Source organism: Aethalodelphis obliquidens, unplaced genomic scaffold, assembly GCF_003676395.1.
Source record: "Aethalodelphis obliquidens isolate GAN/ISIS:26980383/991018 unplaced genomic scaffold, ASM367639v1 scaffold13, whole genome shotgun sequence".
In the NCBI taxonomy this organism is placed as follows: Eukaryota; Metazoa; Chordata; class Mammalia; order Artiodactyla; family Delphinidae; genus Aethalodelphis; species Aethalodelphis obliquidens.
This window is the reverse complement of record NW_020837957.1, coordinates 4,726,007-4,752,646: the sequence shown is the minus strand read 5'-3', so window position 1 is coordinate 4,752,646 and position 26,640 is coordinate 4,726,007. Positions and strand designations below refer to the sequence as shown.

General features: G+C 35.9%; 1 protein-coding gene across 1 annotated transcript in view; it reads right to left on the bottom strand.

The window, feature by feature from the left end:
* IL23R (interleukin 23 receptor) overlaps nt 1-16,280 on the bottom strand; it is a 55,683-nt gene extending 39,403 nt beyond the window's left edge. The window contains exons 1-4 of the mRNA XM_027114021.1: nt 16,227-16,280; nt 15,039-15,141; nt 11,853-12,149; nt 5,373-5,496 (exon numbers count right to left, since the gene is read on the bottom strand). Coding sequence (XP_026969822.1) covers nt 5,373-5,496; nt 11,853-12,149; nt 15,039-15,108 — 491 coding nt within the window. The 5' untranslated portion in view covers nt 15,109-15,141; nt 16,227-16,280. The remainder of the gene's footprint in view (nt 1-5,372; nt 5,497-11,852; nt 12,150-15,038; nt 15,142-16,226) is intronic.
* Between the last annotated feature and the right edge of the window lie 10,360 nt (nt 16,281-26,640).

Below are 26,640 nucleotides of genomic sequence, written 5' to 3'. Positions count from 1 at the left end.
ATGAGATGCAAGTGGAATTCCATGGGAGAATATCCTTTTCCCTTCACCTCTTTCCTTCCTGAAACTTGGATGAGAAGCCTGGATGTGTAGCATCTGAGGATTAAGGCCAACACACTAAAGGCTGCAGAGGAGAAAAGTGGAAAGAGCCTGGTTCCTTGGGGTATCATTGAATTAACATGCTAGCTCCGTACTACCTACCACTATGGCCTTGTCTGTTTAAGTCACTGCACTTGGGTTTTCAGATATTTGTACCACAAAAGACATCTAAATGATAAGCCTCAGAACTGGAATTCAAACATAAAATTCTAAAGCCTGTACTCTTTCCAATGGATATTTCTGACAGTTTGCTCTTTAATAAATCTATTCTTAAGACTTCCAAAGTGACTTTTTGGGTACTGAGAACAATTTCAGTATTCATAACTACTGCAAGTATTCCTCACTTGATAAAGAAGATGTGTCCCTCAAAAACCACGTGTAAATAATTTAGACAGATATAATTGTTAATGCATTAATGGCTTTTAAAAGAGGTATATAATAATCTTATAAAATATTAGGAGAACATTTTTATGATACTAAATAGGAAATTAGGGGTAGCCAACAGGCACATGAAAAAATGCTCAACATTGCTGATCATTAGAGAAATGCAAATTAAAACAACAATGAGAGGGGCCCTGGCGGTCCAGTTGTTAGGACTATGTGCTCTCATTGCCAAGGGCCTGGGTTCAGTCCCTGGTCGGGGAACTAAGATCCCACAAGATGTGCGGCATGGCCAAAACAAAACAGAACAAAACAATGAGATACCACCTCACACGTGTCAGAATGGTTATTATCAAAAAGTCTGCAAATAACAAATGTTGGCAGGGATGTGGAGAAAAGGAAACCCTAGTACACTGTTGATGGGATTGAAAATTGGTGCAGCCACTATGGAGAATAGTATGGAGGTTCCTCAAAAAACTAAAAATAGAACTACCATATGATCCATCAATTCCACTGCTGAGTATATATCGGAAGAAAATGAAAACACTAATTCAAAAAGAGACATGCATCCCAATGTTCATAACAGCATTATTTACAATAGCCAAGATATGGAAGCAACCTAAGTATCCATCAACGGATGAATGGACAAAGAAGATGTGGTATATATATATATATAAAGGAATATTACTCAGACACAAAAAAGAATGAAACTATGCCATTTGTAACAACATGGATGGGCCTAGAGGGTATTATGCTTAGTGAAATAAGTCAGACAGAGAAAGACAAATACTCTGTTATCACTTATATGTGGAATCTAAAAAATAAAACAGATGTATGTAACAAAACAGAAACAGACTCACAGATATAGAAAACAAACTAGTGGTTACTAGTGTGTGTGGGGGGGCAAGATAGGTGTATGAGATTAGGAGATACAAACTATTATTTATAAAATAAATAAGGAAGAAAAATATATTGTACAGCACTGGGAAACACAGCCATTATTTTGCAATAACTTTAAAGGGAATATGACCTAAAAAATATTGAATCATTATGTTGTACACCTGAAACTAACATAATATTGTAAATCAACTATAATTCAATTAAAAAAAGCAGTATAGCAGTTCCTCAAAAGTTTAAACTGAGTTACCATATGACCTAGCAATTCTATTCCTAAGTATCAATATATGCTCAAGCGAAATGAAAACTTATGTCTATACATAATTTTGTACATGAATGTTAGTAGAGCATTATTCATGGTAGCCCCCAAAATGGAAACCACCCAAATGTCCATCAACTAATGAATGGATACATGTGATATATTCATACAATAATGGAACTTTAGTCAGCCATAAAAAGGAATGAAGTACTGATACATGCTACACCATGGATGAACCTTGAAAACATTACACTAAGTGAAAGAAGCTAGTCATGAAAGACCACAAATTGTATAATTCCTTTTATATAAAATGTCCCGAGCAGGCAAATGCACAGAGGATGCCTAGGGCTGGGAGGGTTGGGGGGAGATGGGGAGTAACTGCTAATGAAGATGGGGTTTCTTTCTGGCATGAAGAAAACGTGCTAATATTGTGGTGATGGTTGCACAACTCTTTGAATATACTAAAATCATTGAATTGTACACTTTAAATAAGGTGAATTGTATGGTATGTGAATTATACTCAATAAAGCTGTTATATTAAAAGAAAAAGAATTAACCAACTAATCAAGATCAGTGAGTCCATGAGATAGTATAAGTTGCAGGAGATAGCAAAGCCTAGGCATTCTCTGTCAATCTGGCACTATCTAACTTTTCTTTGAGCTTAGACTGTGGTGTTTGCTCCCATACTGCCCTCATTTTCACATTCCTAAAGTTGCCTTTGCAATGAGTTTCTTGTCCTCATGGACTCTTTTCATCTCGAGGGGACTACTTTATCCCAGAGGCAAGGAGGATTGGTTAAGTCTTGGACACCTGTTAGAATTCTGGCTCCCTTATGTCTAAGGGGAAGTAACATAAGCTCTGTAAAGGGGACAATTCTAATAGTTACTGCTCAAGGTTAAGCTGAGGATTGAAGATGTAAGGCACATGAAGTATGGAGCGCAGTGCTTAGTATATTATATATTTGACAACACAACCCATCACTGATCTCAGTGTTTCCATCATCCCTTTGCTACCTGACCATACCGCTACTTAGTGAAAGATATGAGCTTCTTGCCCATGACATGTAGCCAGTAACCCCAGGCTTAACAATGTATTCATAAAATCTGTCTAGTTTTTACCCAAAATGTCTTGAACACAGAGGTGTTATTTTTATGTTTCACTTAATCAAAGTTATTCTGAGTACCTAACAGATGGAGAGAGAGAGTAAGATTGGAAGGTTATTCTTTCCCATAATGATGAGACCTGGATAGCATCTCTCAGATATACCCTGTGATCTGGGTTCCCACACCACTTCAGCAGAAAAGACTAAACTAGGAAGAAAGCAGTCAGGCCACCCCAGATTCAAATCCCACCTCTCCCTCTCATAGCTGCGTGGCCCTGGATGCATCACCTAACCTAGCTAAGCCTCAGTCACCTGTCTACAAAAATCGGAAAAATAATCATATGTACCACACAAGGTTGTATAGGGGATTAAATGAGGTAGCACATACAAAGCTTTTGGCCCAGTGCTTGGCAAACAGTAGGAGTCCAATAAATATATATATATTTTTAAGTATAAAAGAAAAAGTAGTTTGTGAAACTTTTGAGAATCACTAGAGAAAACGTGTACTTCAGGTACAGTTGACCCTTGAACAACATGGGTTTGAACTGTGCAGGTCCACTTATAGGTGGATTATTTTCAATAAATATATTGGAAAAATTTTAGGAGATTTGCGACAATTTGAAAAAACTCACAGATGAACTGCATAGAGATATAGCCTAGAGATATAAAAAAATTAAGAAAAACTTAGGTATGTCATAAATGCATAAAATATTTGTAGATGTTAGTAGATACTTGTCTATCCTTACATAGGCATAAAGTGAGTGATATTTAATATAAAATTAATGATGTGTTACTTTCTTACTGTTCTATAACTTTGCTTTCAAAGAATTACATTACCATATAGTACGCCTGTTTTTCCTAATCAGAGAAACTGCGTATCAGCCTATCATCACAGGTAAGTGGTTTTTGAAAAAATGTAACAGAGTTTCCAATGCTGTATTATGAATATGACTGCAATATTGTATGCCATAAAAATTTTATAATGATTCATTCATTAGTGTATAGGCTAGGCTATTATAAAGCAATCATATTGCTGCTTCTTCCCTATCAATGCATGAATTGTGACACCTGTAAATAAACATGAATTTCTTTTTCACATGATCTTTTCATTTTTGATATCAGTAGTAAGAGATGATTAATCTTGTAAACAGACATTAATTTACAGTATCAAGAAATACAGTACAGTATTATAAATATATTTTCTCTTCCTTATGATTTTCTTAATAACATATTCTTTTCTCTAGCTTACTTTATTGTAAGAATACAGTATATAATACATATAACATACAAAATATGTCAATCAACTGTTTATGTTATCAGTAAGGTTTCTGGTCAACTCTTAGTTGACTATTAGTAGCTAAGTTTGGGGAGAGTCAAAAGTTACACGAAGTTACACAAAGGGGTCAGCACCCCAACCCATGCGTTTTTCAAGGATCAATTGTACAAAACTAAAGACATTCTTTTAAAAAAAAATAAATGAAACAAAACAAGGATAGGGTGACCAATGTAGCCCAGTTTGCCCACAATTTTTCCCCCCGAATTAATGGTATTATTTCCATCTTTAACACTAGCAAAGGAGTCCAACACAGACTGACATACGTGGATATAGTTTAGATGTAACAGTGAAACATTTTTTTTTTAAGGGATAGAAGAGAGTTTTATTCAAGCCAAACTGAGGACTATAGTCCAGGAGACAGCCTCAGTAGCTCTGAGGAACTGCTCTAACAGTGAAACATTTGAACTATGTACATTCAGGAAGGAAAAGATTTTTTTCACATCAACCTTTTCCTATTTTGCAGTTTCTGAATAGCAGAAACTAAAGATACATTTCTCCCAATTTAATTTAGTATGAAGTAATATAACTCTTATGATCAATTATTTGTCCTTAAGCATAAAACTTAAGAGATTTTGGCTGCATGGTTGTCTGGCTCCTGAAGTCTGGTTATCGTTAGAACGTAACAAAAGAGCGTTTCCACAAAGCCCTCCTCAACTCCAATTAGAAAATTATTACTTTCATTCAATTATTACTTTCAGTTTTAAAATTGAAAGTCCTGTGTCCTGATAGCTCCCTTAGTCTCAGGCAAACCAGGGAAGATGGTCAGCCTACACAGACACCAAATTTAAGATTTGGGGGTCATTATTAATAACTAATAGCTTCGATGAATGTAGTGCTGACTGTGGACCTGGCACAGTGATACATACTTAAAAAGCCAAATTCCACTTAAATAATTAAAATTACCCTGTGCATTAGGTTTTATTTTTAAACCCATTTTAAAGATAAAGAAATGGCAATTTGGAGAGATTAAAATTGCCTAAACCCTAGAAGGAGGATGGAGCTGGGATTTGAGCAAAGATCCTTTTAAAACTGTGCTGTGCTGTATCCCATTAGGCCCTTGCCCCCAATTACCTCCAATGAGTAAAAGGAGTAGAAAGATTATGGAACACATTTTCCCACAGAGTGAAAATATTAATGGCCTGAAAAGCGTTTTGGTAGCTTCCTTGATCATTATTAGGGAGTTGGTGATAAAAAGGATGCATTTAATATTTAAAGTTGATTTCTTGGATCTCTGCTGGAGGCACAGCATGGGCTGGGCTGGAGTGGAATTGCTCAGGTTAGACTGTTAGGAGGGAACCTACCTCTGCACGTGCACCACATACTTGGTGTCTATGTAGGTGGGCTTCCCAGGGTTCCAGGTGCAAGTCATGTTGCCTGAATATTCATAAATGACACAGGTTACTTTGTCAGGGACATCTGGTGGATCTGCAACAAAATATATCACTTAGGAGCATAGAAACATAAAGTTTTTTATAGTTACTTGATAAACTTGCCATTTTATTTGGAAAACCAGGCCAGTTGGTACACAGCACCTCCCCCATTCCATCCCTACCAGCTCACCTTGCAACCCACTTTGCCCTCAAGCATTGCTACTTTCCTCCATATACTTTACTATATTCTCCCCTCCTTTGGGATACTAAGGTGATCAAGTTCCTCCCATCCAAAAAGAAAATTCCTCTCCAAATTGTCTCCCCTCAGCTGCCAACGTATCTTTCTCCGTTTCATAATAGCTTTTTTTTTTTTTTTAAGTCCATTATACTGGTCTTTTTCCTCAATTCCCATTTACTCTTGAACCCCAAACAATCAAGATTCAGACCTGCAATTCCACCAGAACCACTGTTGTTAAGGTCATCGTGACTTTCTAATCCACAAATCCCATGATTTCTGTGAAGTCATCATTGAGCTTGACCTCTGCAGCATTTGCTATTTTGGTCACTCCCACCTTGAAACCTCTCTGCCTTTTGGCTCTTGTGAAAGGGTTCTCCATGGTGTTTTTCTTCTGCTCTGGCAACTGTCTACTTCTCCAGCACCGATTCCACTACCCACTTTAAAAGTTTGTTGTTCATACATACAATGGAGTATTACTGAGCCTTTAAAAGAAAGGGAATTCTGACATGCTACAACATGGATGAACCTTGAGGACATTATGCTAAATAAAATAAGCCAGACATGGAAGTGCAAACACTGTATGATTCCACTTATAGTAGGTATCTAGAACAGTCAAACACACAGAGACTGAAAGCAGAATGATGGTGTCTGGGGAGATGGGGGAGATGGGGAGTTGTTCAATGGGTACAGAGTTTTGGGTTTGCAAGATGAAAAAAGTTGTGGGAATGGATGGTGGTGATGGTTACACAGTGATGTGAATATACAATATGCTTAATGCCACAGAACTGTGCACTTAAGAATAGTTAAAGTGGTACATTTTACTACAATAAAAAAGATTAAAAATTTTTGGCATTCATAGAATTCTATTTCTAGTTTCCCTCTCTTTTTCCCTTCTCCCATGCCCTCAACTCTTTCTCCGAGTGGCCCTGTTATGGGGAATATTGTTAGTTTTTGTCTGCTACCATCTTTCCCTTTGAGAATTGACATCTCCCTCACTCCCAACCTCCACCCCTATGCCAAGGGCTGTCAATCACACAGAAGTGTACCCTTGACCTAAGCTAACTAATCAGAGTATTTCCCTTGGGAATGAACACATGACTCAAGATGAACCAATCAGAGTTATCCAAGGATCTTCTTCTGGAGCCATTGTAAAAGAGGTGCTTCTCCCCCACTGAAACTGCTATCTCTGAGTAACATGTGAGCTGTGAGTTGTTGATGGCCATCTTGCTGTCATAGTGAAACAGTCTATTTAAGAATGAAGCCAACACAGGGGAAAACAAAACCCAAGAAATGAGAAAAGATGAGAGAGTTCTAATGACATTGTTTGAGCCCTTGGAGCCTCTGAAGCCTATGAAACCCCAGCAACTGTAGAACTGCATCTGGAATTTCAGATGCATCATCCAATAATAAATTACCAAGAATCAAGATAAAAAAAGAAGTATGGAAATACTGAGTGTTTAGCATATGCTCACTTTTCAGGTGTGGCTCTCTCAGCTTGTGCCTACATTTGCAATACTGCCTGGGAAACTTGACGACTCAAAAAATGACAAGAGGGATTTCCCTGGCAGTCCAGTGGTTAAGACTCCACACTTGCACTTCAGGGGGCGTGGGTTCGATCCCTGCTCGGGGAGCTAAGATCCCACATGCCTCACTGTGTGCCCCAAAAAAAAGGAAAAAAAAAAGAAAATGATAATTCTTTCCCATTAAAAAAAAAAGGAAAGGATGGGGGCTCAGAAAGAATAAAAATGCAGACATTTATGCACCTGAAGTTATACCCAAAGCTTTATCTTAAATACAAGTATGTTCTTGCACTTCACCTGTAAATCATCTACCAAGAATACTACTTATAAAAGAAGAAATAAATATATGAAAAATTTATCCTCATTGCAAATTAAACCAATAATAGATGTCATTTAGATCTATCAAATTGGCAAGGATTTTGAAAAATGTTAATCCACAGTATTGGAATGAACTCAGGGAAATCCTCTAACACACTGCTGGTGGGAATGCAAATTGATACAACCTTTATGGAGAGCACTTTACATATCACAATCTTTAAAAGTGGGAGTAATATCTTGCGACCCAGCAATTTTAAATCTAGGAATGCAACCATATTGAAATGTTCATAGATATACAAAAATATTTGGCTAAAAAGGGTTTGCCTCTTAAAGTGTTGTTCCTAATAATGAAAGAATTGGAGACCACCTTAACAACCCAAAATACACTCCTAAAATACATCCAAAAACAAAGTTATAGAAGACAGTTTAAGTATATGGCCTTTGGAAGGCACTAGAAATATGTTTAATTAAGTAAGTGAGTACTGGCCATATGATAAAGTGAAAAAAATAGTATAGTATAGTAGTCTCATTTGAGAGACAAACAGAGAGATAGAGAAGGGGAGAGAGAGAAAAAGACTGAAACTTGAAGACATATTCCAAATTATTAAAGAGGGAGTCTGTTAGTAGTGAGATTATGGGATTATAGAAATGATAAGTATTTCTTTTTTGTTAGTCCAAAATTTTAAAAACTTTCTACATGAATGCAATTTGATTTTACAATTAGAAAACATATTTTCGAGGAGATATGGGGATGTATGTATAGCTGATTTACTTTGTTATAAAACAGAAACTAACACACCATTGTAAAGCAATTATACTCCGATAAAGATGTTAAATAAAAATAAAACTTTAACTTGGCGTTCTCAGAAAAAAAACAAAAAAAAAAAAAACGTGTTTTCAAACAGTAAGAACACACTAAAATGTGTAGTTGTAGTATCAAGTTACAATGGGGAGAAACTGGACTCCAAGTAGGATAAAAGAAATCTTTAAGTTTTCTTTGAGCCTTGAAGGAGGTAGCTGTGGAAACATAAATTTAAATCATTTTGGATATTGATTGAGTTGGGGTCCCTCAGTGATCTGTGCTGAAGTTATTTTTTCCCTCTGGTTTCAGACAGAGTATCACTGATTTGGCCATCCTAAAAGACAGCTGTCAGTCTTTTGGGCTATGTTATTCCACAGCATTCTCTCTGAAGTGTCTGGTAACTAATTAACTTTGCAAAAGATCAAATAGATTATATACACAAATGCAAATATACACACTATTTGTTAGCTATGTAAAGAAGGGAATGTGAATATGGTTATAAGAATAAGACCGAATTGTTTTTAGATCTCATTGCCAGGTTATTAAATGTCCATGGATAAAAACCTTCTGTACAGCCAGATAGCAGAAAACACTCTGCTCTCTCCTACTAATTGCACCTCTCCCCTACCATTGGGTCCCTCACTATTCACAGGCCAGGTTTCTTGTTAATTCAAAGTTTAGCCAAGTATCATTTTCTACTGAGAGCTTCTTGAAGGCACTGTGTGTTCCCCTCTTCTCTGAATTTCTATCGTTTAACACATTTATGGTGCATACCAACCACTTAGTAAAGTTTATTTCATGACTTGATTGGCTTGATTAATAAAATGACAATGAGAAGAATTTAAAATTAAAAGAAAGTCAATACTTCTGGCAAAGATAACTCCATAATTCCTTACCTAAGGAGCACACAGACCAGCCTATTGTGTCACTAATGAGACTTAGTAGCAATGTTAAAGACGAATATTCAGTGCCTTCTAGGCACTGATGACAAGTAGAGATCAAAGATGGTTAAAATTTAAGTCAAAGATATTTAAACTTTTAAATAAATGATTATGTGGATATATGACTTTCATGAATAGTTTAATCTGGTGTTTTTAAATGAATAAAGACATCTTATAGTATTTTATCCCGTGAATGGTGTGACTCTAATAGAATACTTTTCATAATATGCATGCATTTAATCACAGATAAGAATCTAGGAAGTTTTTAAGATTATGGCTAAAAATGAAAACTGTGATAATAATAGTTTGTATTTCACAAATTACACATTAAGGTACAGAACCTTTTTAATATGTTTAGATATCTTTTTAGGAACAGCAACGACTCATTTATCTTCTCTTTGTCTTTTATGATTTGTCTCCAGTTTAAAAAAATACACATAATCATTTTGTTCGGAACAGTGATGATAAGTTGACACAATAAAGCTCACAGGATGAATATCCTGTAATCAAAGTGATCCAGTGAAAGCAATGTGATTTCTAGAATACCACAAAACCCCTCAAAAACCTTTGCTTGACCTACTTAAATAGAAAGTTCTGTTTGCTAAGAGTGCAGAGCCTGAGAACACAGGGGTTCTTGAATCCAGGGGTTTGAGTAAACCCTTACATGGCAGTTACAATTTCACGCTCATAACCAGAGGTCTATGTAAGAAGTTCCAACTCACAAAGTAAATAAGTGGAAAGGATGATGTTCTTTCTAAGCAGCCATCAGCAAAAAGTATAAGTGCTTCTAATATGTTGTCCTAGAAGGGGAGAAAAGGCCATTTCCTGGCCCTAAACATCGCCTGGTGGTTGTGTTTGAGGGCAGAGGGCCTCAGGCAACACAGGGAGAGCGGTTGGCAATAACCTGTCACCCAAACTGCAACAGAGGGAAGGAGGCGTACTTCTTTTGCCTCCTTTCTTACTCTGGCTTTAATTAAAAACTAACCTTTCCACACAACTGTGAAAGTTACTCATTTGCCCTCTAAAGAAATATTCTCTCAACACCCCACCACACCCCCAAAGAAAAAATAGGAAAGTATTTAAGCATGAAGGGTTATTTCTGTTTCCTGAGGATGTGGACAAGCTAAGAAGTCCTTAGACATCAGATAAGATGTCTACTTGTGGTTTCAATTCCTACAATTTAGGGCAAGTTTAGCATGTTAGTATTACTTAAGGCATAAATTTTTTCTTTGACTCCAAAACCTACAATTTCCTTCCTTAGTTGACCTCTACCACTTCCCACGGCTCTTCTCTCTTGAAAATCACAGAGATCAGGAGCCCAGCAGGACGATAGCCTTACTTGAGAACAAGGAAGCCTCTTGCTTCTCAGACATCCCCTCAAGGGGCAGGTGGAGGTGTCCAGGTGGGCTTGCTCTGTCTAGCTGAGGACTGGAGATGAGGAAGAACTCAGATTTGATTCTCAAAAGTATGGAGAAAGGGAGCATGACAAAGACCCAAAGCCCTCTATCTTTCACTGAAAATGGGCCCAGATGCTGTAGGGAATGAACCTCTGGGTTAAAACCGTGCTGAACTTATTGATTTTTCCTTCATAATAGTAGAACCAAGAGTTAAGTGTACAATTATACAAGCCAGTCCATATTACTATAGTAACTTAAACACCTTCAGAATACCATGAACACAAATTGAACTTACCAAATATTTAAAAAATTAACTTAATTAATTTTTTTCTTAATAATTATAATAACAAACACAATTATTCACAATTAGGGCAGTGACATTAGGAGCAGGGAATTGTATCAGAATCTCCCCATGTTTTATCAAAAGGATGCATTTAAGAGGGTTTAGGCACATTAATGTTGTAGTTTAAAGTGTATAATATGCTTTCAAATAAATTATTGAAATTTGATGCTTACCATAGCCAATATAATTAGCCTCATTTTATAGACATGGAATTGAGGCTCAGACTAGTTAAGCAACTTGCCCAAGGTCACACAGCTGGTAAGAAGTATAGCAGGGACACAAAGCTAATGTTGCAAATGTTTTTCTCCTTCCTAAATCTTAGCCTCAAAATTTTTCAATGGGATCTGCTTCAAGGTTGATATTATTGAATAGTTTGGATAACAATGTTAAGTAAAAAACAGATGAGAAGAGCAACAGTGAAAATCTGAGGATGCTGCCCTTCACATATGCTGTGTTTGGCCAGACTAGTGTTGAAAAATTATTTTTTGAATGCATTGGCATACAAACATTTAAAGTTTGTAGAGTTCACATTGAAAATTTACACTTCTGTCTTCTTTTGAAGTGTCCAAAGATCTAGGGATACTGGACCCTCATAGATGCTGAAGCTGGGCAGTGGCTGAGCCCAGTAGACCATCTCTGTGCTTTCCTCTCTGCATGGATCCCACCAGCCTCCTTAACTCACACATTTCACCAGCCTGGCCCCTGGAGACATTTGAATTTGCAACTCCTACATTAAACTAATACAAGAAGTGAACTATATTAATTTGCCTCTATTTTTAGACAAGATTGGTAATTACCAGTTAATTGTTAGCCTAACTTTCATTTGGATTTTGAATGCACCTCAACACTTACATCCAGAAGAAATGTCTTTTCCACATATCAGTGTCTCTTGAAAATATCCAGGACATTCAGCAGTACAGTACATAAAGGCTTGTGGCTCCTGAAAGTTGTTATACCAAAGGCGAGCTGTTGTTTTATTAATTCTTGTGATTTGAAATCTTTCTTTGATGCCATTTTTATAAAAATAAAGTTTCCTTGGTTGGCAGTTCTTAATTGCTGCTTGGCAATATATAGAGATATTCATACCCATCTTAAAAATTGTGGCTGGTTCTACCCAGATGCGTCCAGAGCAGTTTATATTTGTAATTCCTGGAAAACAAATAGATAAAATTAAAAATTCCATGTAAAGCATTAAAACCAGAGATTCAGAAGAATGTGCTATTGCATTTAAAAATTTTTTTCGACTAACTGAATAATTTCCATTGGAAAAGAGTTTTAGGACTCAGAGTATCATTTGTTTAGTTTATCAAAGTGTGTTTTTACCGTGTTCTATTGATGTTCGGCAGCATGACACCAGACTAGAGTCAGCTTTCAGCCTTTAAGTTTCTCTAGCTGTCTAAAGAGCAAATATGATTAGCTCTCCTATTTTAAAGGTGAGGACTGAAACTTTTTGAGTCTACCTCATTTTTCAAAGGTAACATTAGGAATAAGAATTGGCACTGCAGAATCCAAACCCCATTAACCAGCTACTCAGTCTTTCACTCTTTCACCAGCTACTTTCACTTTCACTTGATAAAGGCTACTTTTAACAGAAAACTATGAGTTTAATGAGTAAAATCAGTACTAATTACTAACTGCAAAAATTTATTGCTTGACAACCACTTAAAATTCATCATTTTTAAGTTGAAAAGCAAGTTTCAAAACAACATATTTAATGGAGGCTAAATGTTAAAAATAACTCGATGAATGAATTAAAAAGAAATACACTAAGATATTAACAATGATAATCTCTGTGTGTTAGAGTAATTTTTTATTGTATATTTCTGTGTTTTAAAAATTATATATTATTTTTATAACCAAGACAATAAAGTCATTTTCATAAACTTGAATGACAATGCAATGCAATATCAATTAAATTAAATTCACATCAAGGAAAATTTATTGTAGACTTTTTCTGGAAATACCTGTATCAGAATATCTTAAAACCTTATCAAAATAGTGATAATTAAAGGTCAGTATTTGATTTTTAAAAGTTCTTATCTTTGGAATTCAAAGCTTAAAGAATTAAATTTTGGGGGCTTCCCTGGTGGCACAGTGGTTAAGAATCCGCCTGCCAATGCATGGGACACGGGTTCGAGCCCTGGTCTGGGAAGATCCCACATGCCGCAGAGCAACTGAGCCCGTGCACCACAACTGCTGAGCCTGCGCCCTGGAGCCCGCAAGCCACAACTACTGAGCCCACGTGCCACAACTACTGAAGCCCGCATGCCTAGAGCCCATGCTCCACAATAAGAGAAGCCACCACAATGAGAAGCCCGCACACTGCAACGACCAATGCAGCCAAAAGTAAATTAATTAATTAATTAATTAATTAATTTTTAAAAAAAGAATTAAATTTTTTATAATATAAACATAATTGAATATGGCCATTTATGTAATGAACATTTACATATATGTTATAAATATTTAAATGTTGAGGTAATGCTAAAAATAATTCCATCATTATCAATAGGGAATTGAAGGCAAAGACATGGAAAGAAGTTTTAAGAAAGCATCTGACTGCTTTAAATAAGTTCAACAATTCATGTTCAGACAAACTGCATCTTGAGCACCTTAAAAAATCTGTGAATACTTTCATGAAACCATTGCGAGTAGTGTTTGAGAATACACAGAAAATATCAATTCAGATTTGGACAAATATTCTCCTGGTTTTCAAAAGTGGAATAAAGAAGAACCCCAGAAACACTGGACCACTGAGCTTCACAACATTCAAGAATGAATTAGTAAGTTGATCATTTTTCAGTACATAGAAAAAAATCAGTAATCAGCAGGAATCAACATGGATTATATAAGAATAAGTCATATGAAAAATTGTCAATTTCTCTTTTTAATATGTTAAAATAAGTCATATAAAACATTAATTTCTTCTTTTTAGATTGGTCAGAGGAATGCTAAACATAGTATATTTTTTATTCAGCAAATCTGTTAAAAAGGGGTAAAATATTGTTCTAGTAGAAAACGTGGAAAAGATAGTCTGGATGATATTAAAAATATTCATAGCAGATTGAATAATAATATATAAAATAATTTTTAATGGACAGCTGGTAGGTCTCTGCCACATGACACGGGCTTGTCTTATTTCTCTATGCTTTATATTAATCACTTGGATATATAAACAGAAGTCCTACTTATCATTTGCATATTTCCAGAAGCTGGAAAAAGTAGCTGGTGTCTTATTTTTACTAAATCTTCCTGGATAGCTGTTGGTCTGACTCTGGAAGTGTCCAATATCCTGCTGGAAGGATTCTAGTTCTCAAGGTGGGGCTACTTCTATATCTCTAATATAATGTGTCCCAAACTACAGAAGACAGTTTTGCTTTTGTCACTATTCTGAGTAACTTGCATGATTTGCAAAGCTTCCTTCAAGGTCTAGAACCCTGCCTTGGTGTTGCTTATCTCCTAGTAAATGAATCCCTGTCACCTGCCCAGGATGCTATGCAGAAACTCTCAAATGCTGATGGCTGCCCTGCCTGAACTTCTGATGATCTCCCTGCTGGACTCCTAAAATCTGTGTATGCCTTTGTCATAATGCCAGATGTTTGTATGAATTACAAAATAGGATAATAATAGCACATAATACTACTGCACAAAGGAATACAAGGCTTAGCACAGCGCCTGACACACGGTAACCGTCAATAAATGGTTTGTGGAATTGAATTAAGTTGAAATGTTTGATGAGTTATCGTATAAGTTAAAAATATTCAAAGATAGAATATGCCAACTCAAAATAATAAGCTCCTTCGTGGAAATGTTGGTATAAGAATTAGACGTCTGTCTGTTAGGATGCTTGATAAATGAATCCTGAATTAGTAGGGAGGTTAGACTTTATTTCATTCCACATAATTTTATGTGCATATAATTTTTTTGAATATAATAAGTTTTTATTCTTCAGAGATCCTAGCATAATGCCATGAACATAATAAACACTCAATATTTTATTTGAATAAAAAATAGCAATAGGTACTCAAAACACTGTACCTCCATGACACCAATTGAAGAATATGTAAAGAGCTATTGCCACGTCCCATTGAATTGTGACCTGATTCATGACCAAAAGCAGGAAAAAGCTCTTTGTCGCCCTCTAGAAAAAATATGAAAAATGTTTAAATTGTAACATTTTAATAATATAACAATAAAATACTAAAAGGCATAACATTTTTTCTAACAGTTGTTTTTGATGAGAATAATTAGGAAGAAAAAATGGAAGGAAGGAAGGAAGGGGGAGGTAAAGGAAACAGGGCAAAGGAGTTACTGGAGTGCGAGGAGGTAGAATACAGGTGGAGGAGTAAAGCAAAAGTATGGAATTTTATACCCTCCCAAAATCACTATGAATTACCTTAGTAGGACATTTTGACCCTTGATAAAATATAACTCCTCCTAATCTTGTCTCTCTCATCAGAAATCTCTCTCTGCTCTAACCCCTGATGCTCAGTTCTTTTCCTGACCAGGTTTACATGCCTATCAAGCTTCAGAAATATTAGTCTTTGATAAGTAAAACTCAGGAAAAGCCAAAGATGTCAGAACCTCCAGAAAAAAAAGCATTCAAAATGAAGAAAGAGAAAGTGAGACAAAGGCCTATGTGCTATCACCAGTTAAATCTACAGAAAGCCCTTTTATCTGTAGAGAGTTCAAAAGAAATACCTTATAGAAATGCCAAACAATATTGCCATGAGTTTACAACTGGAGTTACATTATTCAGTTAATCAGTTACCTACATTATTGAATAAATTACTCAATAATCAACATTATTCAGTTATTTTTATCTCTTTAGTAAAATCTGAGCCTTTCATATAAAACAACAAAACTCATGACTCATCAAATAGCACAAGATATCTGATAACACTTTTAAAAACTGGGGTCCCCGTGACTTATGAATATAAGGATCCCTTTCATAATTTGTTAACAATAGTAGGTCTTCATTTTATAAATAATAGGCAAAACAAGACCTAAAATGTTTCTAGTTAGGAGTTAACTACTCACCTAATAGAATATACGCAATAATATTATTTAAAGTGATGTGATAGACAATATTACAGATTCAACTTCCATCAGTAACCACTGTATGAAATACCACAAGAACTTATAAGAGAAGACAACTTGGCCCGTGTATTTCCAAAAGAAAATATAGCTGTTTTTTGAGTATTTAGATGATCGTTGTCTCTTTACCTTTCAACGTGTTTGAAGCACATAATTCCACTTCAGAGCCAGGCTGTCGCCTGTGTCACATCTTCTTTCCTCACTGCCTGCCTGTCAACGATCACTTCAGGTTTTCAGTGATGAGGCAAATGGAAATGTCAGCAAAGCACCGACCTACATTTCAGATTCTCAAAGAGGAACTCAAACCGTCCAATTCAAAACGACTGGCTCTTATGTCACTATTTGGGAAAACCCAGATTACTGAAAGTGAACTGCTTTGTCAGTACTTTTTTTCCCTCATCTTAATTTAAAATAATCTGTCTCAGCCAAGAAGTAGAACACATATATATGCTTTATCTATCAAAATCTTTGACACCAAAGATATGATGCTTAGTTTTCATTTGCAACCAACAGCGATATCCATTATAAACCCATTTCTTAAGAAAAGAAAGTTTAAATGCTACTGTTGACCATTCATGTATTTAACAAGCATTTTTGAGCATCTAATATGTGCCAGGTATTGTTCAGGGCATTAAAGATATAATGGTGATTAATCACAGAACATCCGCTTTATTGTATTGTTTACATGACAAAATTACAGATTAGTGGCTTTGAACTATTGTTCATGGTTTAGCAGGATCCTACAACCAAATAAAATAATTATCAAATTATTTGGTTGGTTTATAGTAAGCATCACCAGGAGACTTCTGCGACACACCTCCTTTTCTTGCCTCCTTATTTGTTGTACATGAATATCTTTTCACTCTTTGTACTCCATTATATTGTAAATGACAATTAATTTATTAATTTCCTCCACAGTGAATTTCTTGAAGTTAGAAACTCCATACTGTCTTTTTAATTTTTATATCTTTTGTACCTAGCACATTAGAATACTCTGGGGGAACATTTAAAACATTCCTATGCTCAAATTTATTGTACCCAATGAAATCAGAATTTCTGTGAGTGGATGTTTGTGCATCGATATTTTTAAAAAGCCTCTCCTGGTAGTTACAAGGAACAGCCAGGGCTGAGGTCCACTGGAATACACGAATAAGAGTGTCTTTGACTATCAACTGGGTTTTAATCACCAGTAACAATTTTCTAAACTGTGAAGGAGAGGGTATGGGAAAACATTTCACATACCAAGAACAGAAGGTGCAAGTAAATTGTTTGGGACTGGCAGGTTGTTTCTCCAGGTTGAAGGGAAAAGGATTTGAGCTGGAAAATTAGGTCAGTGGCAGAATGTAATGGGTTTTGTATTCCTGTGTATTCCTGTCCGTCCTCCCATTCACCCAGCTGCACATTGCCACCTGGCCGTTGCTTGTCAGGCTACACAGCTGAAAAAAAACCAAAACAACAACAACAAAACCCCAACTTCCTTTATCAGAAAGTGTCAGAGATAGCAAAGATTGTTAGGCAGAGAAATACATAATCAAGTTGGATTTTTAGAAAGATAATTCTAATTACTGTGTGAAGAATTGAATGAGGGTAGAGAGTCCAGTTAGGAGGCTATGGAAAATCAGAGTCTGATGAAGGCCTAAGGCAAAGCAAAGGCAGTAAGACCTGAGAGGAGGAAACACACCTGAGAGCTCTGTTGAGGCCAATTCAATAGCTGTGCAGTGAACAACCGCTGTGTGGGGCTAAGAATTTGGGAGCTTAAGGATTGACTCTGTGGCTACTTTTGCTGACTCAGCAGATAACAGCATTAACTGAGCACACAAAAGGAGGAGTGAGGGTGGGGAAGTAATGAATTTGGTTCTGATCATGGTGATTTGGAGGAGCTTACAGCATGTTCAGAGAAGACTGGTAGGATATTGGAGACATGGGTAAACTTAAGAGAGAAGTTTGAGCTGAAGATCTAAATTTAGAAGATTTCAGCATGTCAATAGTATTAAAAGTAAGATTAGAATAAGAGAACTCAAAGAGAACATCCAGGGAGCTAAGGGAAGGGAGTAGGTGGCCAGAACCAAAAATCTTGACCAAAGGACAGAAGAAGAGATACGAGAAGTGTGTGACCAGTGTCAAATTGTCAGAGATTAAATATGATAGGAACTAACAGGTAGTGTTGAATTTAACAAAAGTCTGTCTTCCCTGAGAATAGTTTCAGAAAAGAAATGGGGGCAAAAAGGAGATTGAAGTGAATTAGAATAGAAAATAAAGGAGAGGGCATCATCTAATCTTTCAGGAATTCGGACAGTGGAGATGAGATTAATGGACAGCTCAGTGCAAATCAGGATTCATTTATTTATTTATTTTAATGGGGGCTGGTGGTACTTCTTAACCATCTTTTCAAAGATATTTGCCATGCATATCTCTTTTTTAGTGAACAGTCTGTTCAAATCTTTTGTCCATTTTTATTGGTTTATTATGTTTCTTATTACTGAGTTTTGAGAGTTCTATATGTGGTTTGGAAACCAGTTCTTTATCAGACATACGTTTCGCAAATATTTTGTCCTAGTCTGTACTTTATTTTTTCATTTACTTACCAACATCTTTTGAAAGAAGTTTTTAATTTTGATTAAGTCCAATTCATTAATTATTTTAGTTATTCTTTCTTTTGCTTCTTTGTCCTGTGAGTTTCTGCTTACAATTTTATCAATGGATCAATACGTAATATTGCTTTATGTGTGTTTCTGTTTATGTGTGTTTCTGTTTATATTGTTGACTCATTAACATTGAACTTAGGGCCAACAGCCCTATAATTCATATCTGAACAAAGCTTACGTAACACGGGTGTTCTTTGTAGTGTACATTGCAGACTTCTTACACTTAGGAGCACTAGACAATACTACAGGACTATACTTGGGGGCCATGTTAAACAGCAAAATCACCAAAAAAAAAAGCACAGAATGTGAAAAATGTAGCACTTGATTACAGTATCATGCCGAAACAAGTTTCTTAGCTGGGAACTTGCACATTGTGTGACTCAACTCTTTCGCCACTCTGTAAATCTCAGCAAATGACTGACAAAGTGCTGCAAGTGTTGATTTTGGGGTTACAAATCAATTTTAGTTAGTAAATAAATTCACAAATACAGAATTGGAATGATGAGGATCAACTATATAAAATCTTGTATGTAAATGGTTTGACTTCACTTGCTAATCAGAAAGCATCAAAACCCATTGTCTCGGCTTACTTTCCATAGGCAGGGTTGCCATCTGGGTACCCTGGGACAGTGCAATTTAAACTTGTCCCAAGGTAATTACACATAACACTCCATTTTACTTTCAAAATTATTCCATTTTGGAAGACATCTTGTCACCATCTTACAAGCCTGCAAGTAATAAACCTTGTTTATTTTCTAAAAGTCACACAATTTCAAGTTTTTCTCTAGCATTTGGTAAAAGTTTGGAATGGTTGTTGGCTGAGGGGATGAAAAGGGTGATTGGGTGTAAAATGCATGATCTTGAAAATATATCATATTAAATTAGTAAGTATATTTTGAGTTAACACATACAGGGTAAATACATTTAATGCAACATTTAGCTTTTTTCCAACTTAAAATCCACTTTAGGGAACTTCAGAACAGAAGAAAACAGCTAGAACTGTAGTCCTTATGCAATTGTGCTTTTTTATAAATTTACCTGCCTATTGTGGATTGAAAATATCTCCAGTTTCCCCATCCAGTGGCAACATTGTCATAAACCAACTGACTACTAGAAGGAGCTCCTTGAAGTGGATTGGTTAGGATTTTCCAGTTTAAGAAGTATAGCTGGACCAAGACCTGGAATGTTAAACTGTTGCCTAACAACACTCGTCTAGCATTGGGGAGGAGACCTAGAGGGATCTGTCTTGCCTCAGAACTCAGATGCCCTATATGGGTGGGAATGAGAAGAACAAGGAGTGGACTGTTGATCCCTGAAATGGGAACTTAGTGACTCCCTGACTCTGAATAGAGGTGGAAAACCTACCACCTCTATATAGGGAAGTGATATGGCAGCCCCAACATTTTTAAATAGGCCTGGCTTAGGGCAGATAATCTGGTTAGAGAGGAGGACTAGGGAACTCTTGAATTTGTGCTTGCAAAGCAGGTACACTATTTCTACTTTGATTACTGCGTTTCTTTGAAGTGGCTTTAGTAGGGGAGAATGTCTGAATCATGTGAAAGCTCCTAAGCCATCCCTTTGAAGGTACCACTAAATATGCAGGTCCCATTCAGTAGACCTGATTTGGGAGGCTTAAAGTTTTGTGCCATAGTAATCTAGCAATTCTGTGTGGAAAAAAGGAAATCAATATTATGGAAGGATGGGGAGACTGATGGGTGTTTGGATGAATTGTTTTTTGTAGGAGAGAAGATGACAACGGCTACCAGAGGAAGTCACCTAATATACGGATATGCTCAGGGCAGACATTTGTACATATCTGCACAATTCTTGGTAGCTAGGATACGGTGGTACAGCCCAGTCTCTCTCTACACCGTGTAAAACAGGTGTTCCCATTTGAGAGGGCTTACTGTACTACAATGACTAAAGTGTGACTGGATTCCCTCCTCACTCCCTGCCAGGGGCTAGACATGTATCCACTCTTCCTCCTTGGGCAGTCACAAATCGAACCAAGATGACAGAAAAGGGCCTTTAGAAACTGCAGCACAAAGATAAGACAGAGGGCTTCTTTTTCCCTAGGCAAAAAACAGGAGTTATGCTTTGAAGCAATTCCCCAATTCATAGTAGAATAATAGTCTAATTGTTTAATAGACACTTGGCTAGGAAAGTGGCTTCCTCCTCCCAATTTCTTCTTTAAACATTCAAAAGAGAGGCAACTGCATGGGTGGGCCCCCCAAAATTTAGGATGAGAGAAGAAAAGCCCACTGTGGCTGTGGATGGACTTGTGCAGGGGCAGTGAGCCACTCCTCAGGTCTATTTAAGGTGGTTTCTGTATATACTGCAATAAGGGGCTTGAGCCTGGAGTGAAGAACCATTTTGCACTCTTCAATATACTGACGTTTGCATGTGCAATTGAAGACTTATTTGGATAATTGACTGTGTCACCCTGCCCTTCTATTGTTACAGGCCTGATAAAGGGGCCTTAAGTGCCTTCTGTGTGCCAGCATAGACTGGCTAAGTGTTGTGACTACAGAAGAGGATGTTAATGGCTTTCAAGGACCCTGAAGTAGGAAACAAAATTGTATTTTAAAATTACAATGAAAAAAAATGCTAATAGAAAATATGAAAACAATTAGGGGATCAGAGAGGAATATACAGGAGCCTCAGGTTCACACTTTTGCAAGCTTCAGCCCTGAATGCCAACTCCTGTAGGGCAAAGTTTACCTGATCTGGGTCAGTGACTCAGGCTGGGTTTCTTACCTGTTCCCTGCAGTTTGATCTCACACTTGTGACTCTGAACTAGATTTTATGGTACCAAATAACTCTGGTTTCTCTTCAGATCATGTAAATCTTTTGCCTTTTTATGGTACCAGCATTCCTCTTTCAGCTGCCTCTACTTCTACCCCATCATCCTCCAATGGGTGTGTACCACACCATATCACTTTGCTTCACCAACAGTGCCCAGCTCACTGTCTGGGCCTGCCCTACTTTTCAAAACTCACAACTGAGTAATTACGAAAAGTACAATTTCAGTTCCGCAGTCTTAAGAATGTAACAGACAGTAGTATTCATTTCAGAAAACTTTTTGTCAAAAATGTTGAACTTACTTTTGTAACTTTATGGCCTTGGAGTTATAATTTTCTTGATGATAATTTTACCTGGAAAAACTCATTCTTCTACTATGCCAGATAAAAGAGGTGTCACTTTATTAATTTTCTCAACTACTGAATTAATAATCCCATTATTCATAAAGAGTTAGGTAGTCGCTTTGAAGAGAAATAAATACCATAAATCTTTTGACTCATCCAAAGGACCCTACATGTGCCCTACATGCATCTGCTCAGCATTTCTCAGTATCAAGTACCTTATGGCTCATTCAGTTCTATCGGAGGAGTGGGTGCTACTGGCTGAATCATCACCATTTCCTGTGAGGTGTGCATTAAAGGTCAACTTTATCTTATTTCCTGTGAGTTTCTTAGAGACTTAAGAATGCTCAGAAGTGGAGGTGAACTCAAAACCTTCAGTGTACAACTGTAGCTCTTGGAGACTTCATGCATACTCCTAAGGAGATCAGTTTCCAGATTTTCAACTTCCTAATGTGCACTTCCCTACATTTGATTTCTCTGAGAATGAGCCTGGGTTCACAGTAGTCATTCTTTCGTTTCTTAAAGAATGGTATCCCTCCACCCCAAATCTCAGTATTGTGCATGACCCTGGGTATAATTAGCTCCAGGGTACCAAACAAACAGAGAAATGGAGATACTGGTTTCAGAGAGAACTCTTCTGATTACTAATCAAGGTGCGTTAAACTCATAAGGCTTCTAATCTTTTCCTGCATTGTATACATTTTTTAGAAAAGTGAAGCTTACTAAAATACTTGTATTTCAGCCCATATTGATGTACTCTGAAGTTTAGCCAATTTGGGGATATTTGGGCCCATTTTGGAATAGTCTGAATGCTGAGCATCAGAAGTAATATGGGGGACTTATGGTTATCCTCTTAAATGTAAATGAGATTTTTGATGGACTGTCATATTTTTTCTAGACACATTGGATAAAATTCATGTGTAACTACCTTGTCAATAAAGTACAGCAAATCTGAAAGAAATCAAGTAAAATTTTAAGGGTTTTGTTATCAAACTATATCATGGCATATTTGTCCCTATAACAGCCTTGTCTCACTTATTTCATCTTGTAAAACATTCAGTAATTTCTATTTAAAAGGAAGTAAACTTTTTTAGACTTATATTTAATATTTTAGACATTAATTTTAAAATATGCAATAGGGTACATAATTTTTAAAGTTTATTTTAAGGGTATTTAAGGAAAACATTTGGAAGACCACTGTACTAGTTCTCAGCTATACTAGCCAAACAAAATCCGTATGTGGAACAAATACACCAAAATATCAATAGTGGTTTCTTTGGATTATGGAATTATGGTTACTTTTTCTTCCTTTTGCTTTTCTATAACTTCCTATTTTTTAGGATGAGTATATTGTATATGATAATTTAAAAACATTTAAAAAATACTAAACACATTAAGGACAGGAAGTCTTTAAAGGGAAGGATATATAGAGGAGATTACTTCCTAGTTGATTCTAAAATATGAGGCAGCTGGAGGCAATTGTTGATATGTCTACTGGTGTACATATTTATTTATGCAAGCTCAACTCTAAGTGGAGGCGGGGGAAGAGTTTTTATCCCACTAAATTCTCCTTCATTCTTCTACCATCTTCTTTAAAAGAGACCTTAAGTCTTTAGTGACTCAAAGAAAAGAAGGCCATACCAGAAATGCAATAATAATAAATATTTTTTAAATTGAGGTATAATTGACAAATAAAATTGTATTCAATATATATTTAAAATTTACAATGTGATGATTTGGTATATGTATACATATGTTAAATGATTACCACAATCAAGATAATCAGTGCATTCATCACCTCACATAGTTACTCTTTTTCTTTCTTTCTCTCTCTTTTTTTTTTTTGTAAGAACACTTCAGATCTACTCTCTTAGCAAGTATACAATATGGTATTATGAACGATATTCACCATGCTGTATGTTAGATCCTCAGAACTTATTCATCTTATAAATAAGAGTTTGCACCCCTGGATCAACATCTCCCTATTTTCCCCACCCCACAGCCTCTGGGAACTACCATTCTACTCTCTGTTTCTATGAGTTTCACTTTTTATTTTTTTTAGATTCCTCATATAAGTGATACCAAATAGTATTTGTCTTTCTCTGTCTTGTGTATTTCATTTTGTGTCCTCCAAATTCATACATGTTGTTGCAAATGGCAGGATTCCTTTCTGTCTCATGGCTGAATAATATTCCATTGTATATATACATCACATCTTCTTTATCCATTCATCTTGTCAGACACTTAGGTTGTTTCCATAGCTTGGTTATTGCACTTATTGTGTATAAAGGTAATGAACATAGGTGTGCAGATATCTCTTTGGATACTGATTTCAGTTCCTTCAGATATATACCCAGGAGTGGGATTATTGGATCATATGGTAGTTCAATTTTTAATTTTTTAAGGAACCTCTATACTATCTCCAGTAATGGCTGTACCATTTTACATTCCCACCAACAGTGTAGAAGTGTTCCCTTTTCTCTACATCTTCTGCAACATTTGTTATCTCTTGTCTTTTTGATAAAAAAGTCCTTCTAACAAGCGTGAGGTAATATCACACTGTAGTTTTGATGTGCATTTCCTTCATGATTAGTGATGTTGAGCACCTTCTCTGTTACCAGTTGGCCATTTGTGTATCTTTTTTTGGAAAAATGTCTATTCAGTTCCTCTGCCCATTTTTTAATCAGATTGTTTTTCTGCTATTGAGTTGTATGTTCCTTATATATTTTAGATATTAACCCCTTATCAGATATATAGTTTGCAATTATTTTCTCTCATTCCATAGGTTGCCTTTCCTTTGTGTTGATTGTTTTCTTTGCTGTGCAGAAGCTTTTCAGTTTGATGTAGTCCCACTTGCTTATTTTTGCTTTTGTTGTCTGGGCTTTTGGTGTCATATCCAAAAAATCATTGCCAAGACCAGTGTCAAGGAGCTTTTTCTCTGTGTTTTCTTCCAAGAATTTTATGAGTTCAGGTCTTACATTTAAGTCTTTAAGTAATTTCAAGTTAATTTTTTTGAATGATGTAAGATAGGGGTCTAATTTCATTCTTTTGCATGTGGAAATCCAGTCTTCTCAGCACCATTTATTGAAGAGACTATACTTTCCCCATTGTGTGTTCTTGGTGTCTTTGTCAAAAATTGATCATATATGCATAAGTTTATTTCTGGGCTTTTTCTTCTATTCCATTGGTCTGTGTGTCTATTCTTATGCCAGCACCATACTGATTTGACTACTATAGCTTTGTAATATAGTTTGAAATCAGGAAGTGTAATGCCTTCAGCTTTGTTCTTCTTTTCAAGATTGCTTTGGCTATTAAAGGTCTTTTTTGGTTCTATACAAATACTAGGGTTGTTTTTCTATTTCTGTGAAAAATGCCATTGGACTTTTGATAGGTATTGCATTGAATCTGTAGATTGCTTCAGATAGTATGAACATTTTAGCAATATTAATTTTTCCAATCCAAGGAAACAGGATAGCTTTGCTTTTCTTTTTAATTGAAGTACAGTTGATTTACAATGTTGTGTTAGTTTCAGGTGTACAGTAAAGTGATTCTGTTATATATATTATATATAAATATATTCTTTTTTCTATTCTTTTCCATTATAGTTTATTATAAGATATTGAATATAGTTCCCTGTGCTATACAGTAGGACCTTGTTGATTATCTATTTTATATATAGTGTGTATATGTTAATCCCAAATTTCTAATTTATCCCCTACCCCTTTACTCTTTGGCAACCATAAGTTTGTTTTCTATGTCAGTGAGTCTATTTCTGTTTCATAAATAAGTTCATTTGTATCATGTTTTTTTTTAGATTCCACATATAATTGATATCATATGATATTTGTCTTTCTCTGTCTGACTTACTTCACTTAGTATGATAATCTCTAGGTCCATCCACATTGCTGCAAATGGCATTATTTCATTCTTTTTTATATAAGATGTGAGACATATATATATATATATATATATATATATATCTTACATCTTCTCTATGCATTCCTCTGTCAGTGGACATTTAGGTTGCTTTCATGTCTTGGCTGTTGTAAATAGTGCTGCTGTGAAAATTGGGGTGCATGTATCTTTTTGAATTATAGCTTTCTCTGGATATATGCCCAGGATTGGGATTGCTGGGTCATATGGCAGCTCTCTTTTTTGTTTTTAAGGAATCTCCATACTGTTCTCCATAGTGGCTGCACCAATTTACATTCCCACCAACAATGGAGGAAAGTTCCCTTTTCTCCACACCCTCTCCAGCATTTATTATTTGTAGACTTTTTAATGTGGCCTTTCTGACCAGTGTGAGGTGATACCTCATTGTAGTTTTGATTTGCATTTCTCTAATAATTAGCAGTGTTGAGAAACTTTTCATGTGCCTGTTGGCCACCTGTATGTCTTCTTTGGAGAAATGTCTATTTAGGTCTTCTGCCCGTTTTTGATCGGGTTGTTTGTTTTTTTTGGTTATTGAGTTGTATGAGCTGTTTATGTATTTTGGAAATTAATCCCTTGTTGGGCGCATTATTTGCAAATATTTTTTCCAAGTCTGTAGTTTGTATTTTCATTTTGTTTATGGTTTCCTTTTCTGTGCAAAAGTTTATAAGTTTGATTAGGTCCCATTTGTTTATTTATTTATTTTTATTCTATTGCTTTCAGAGACTAACCTAAGAAAATGTTGCTACAATTTATGTTAGAGAATGTTTTGCCTGTATTCTCTTCTAGGAGTTTTATGGTATCATGTCTTATATTTAAGTCTTT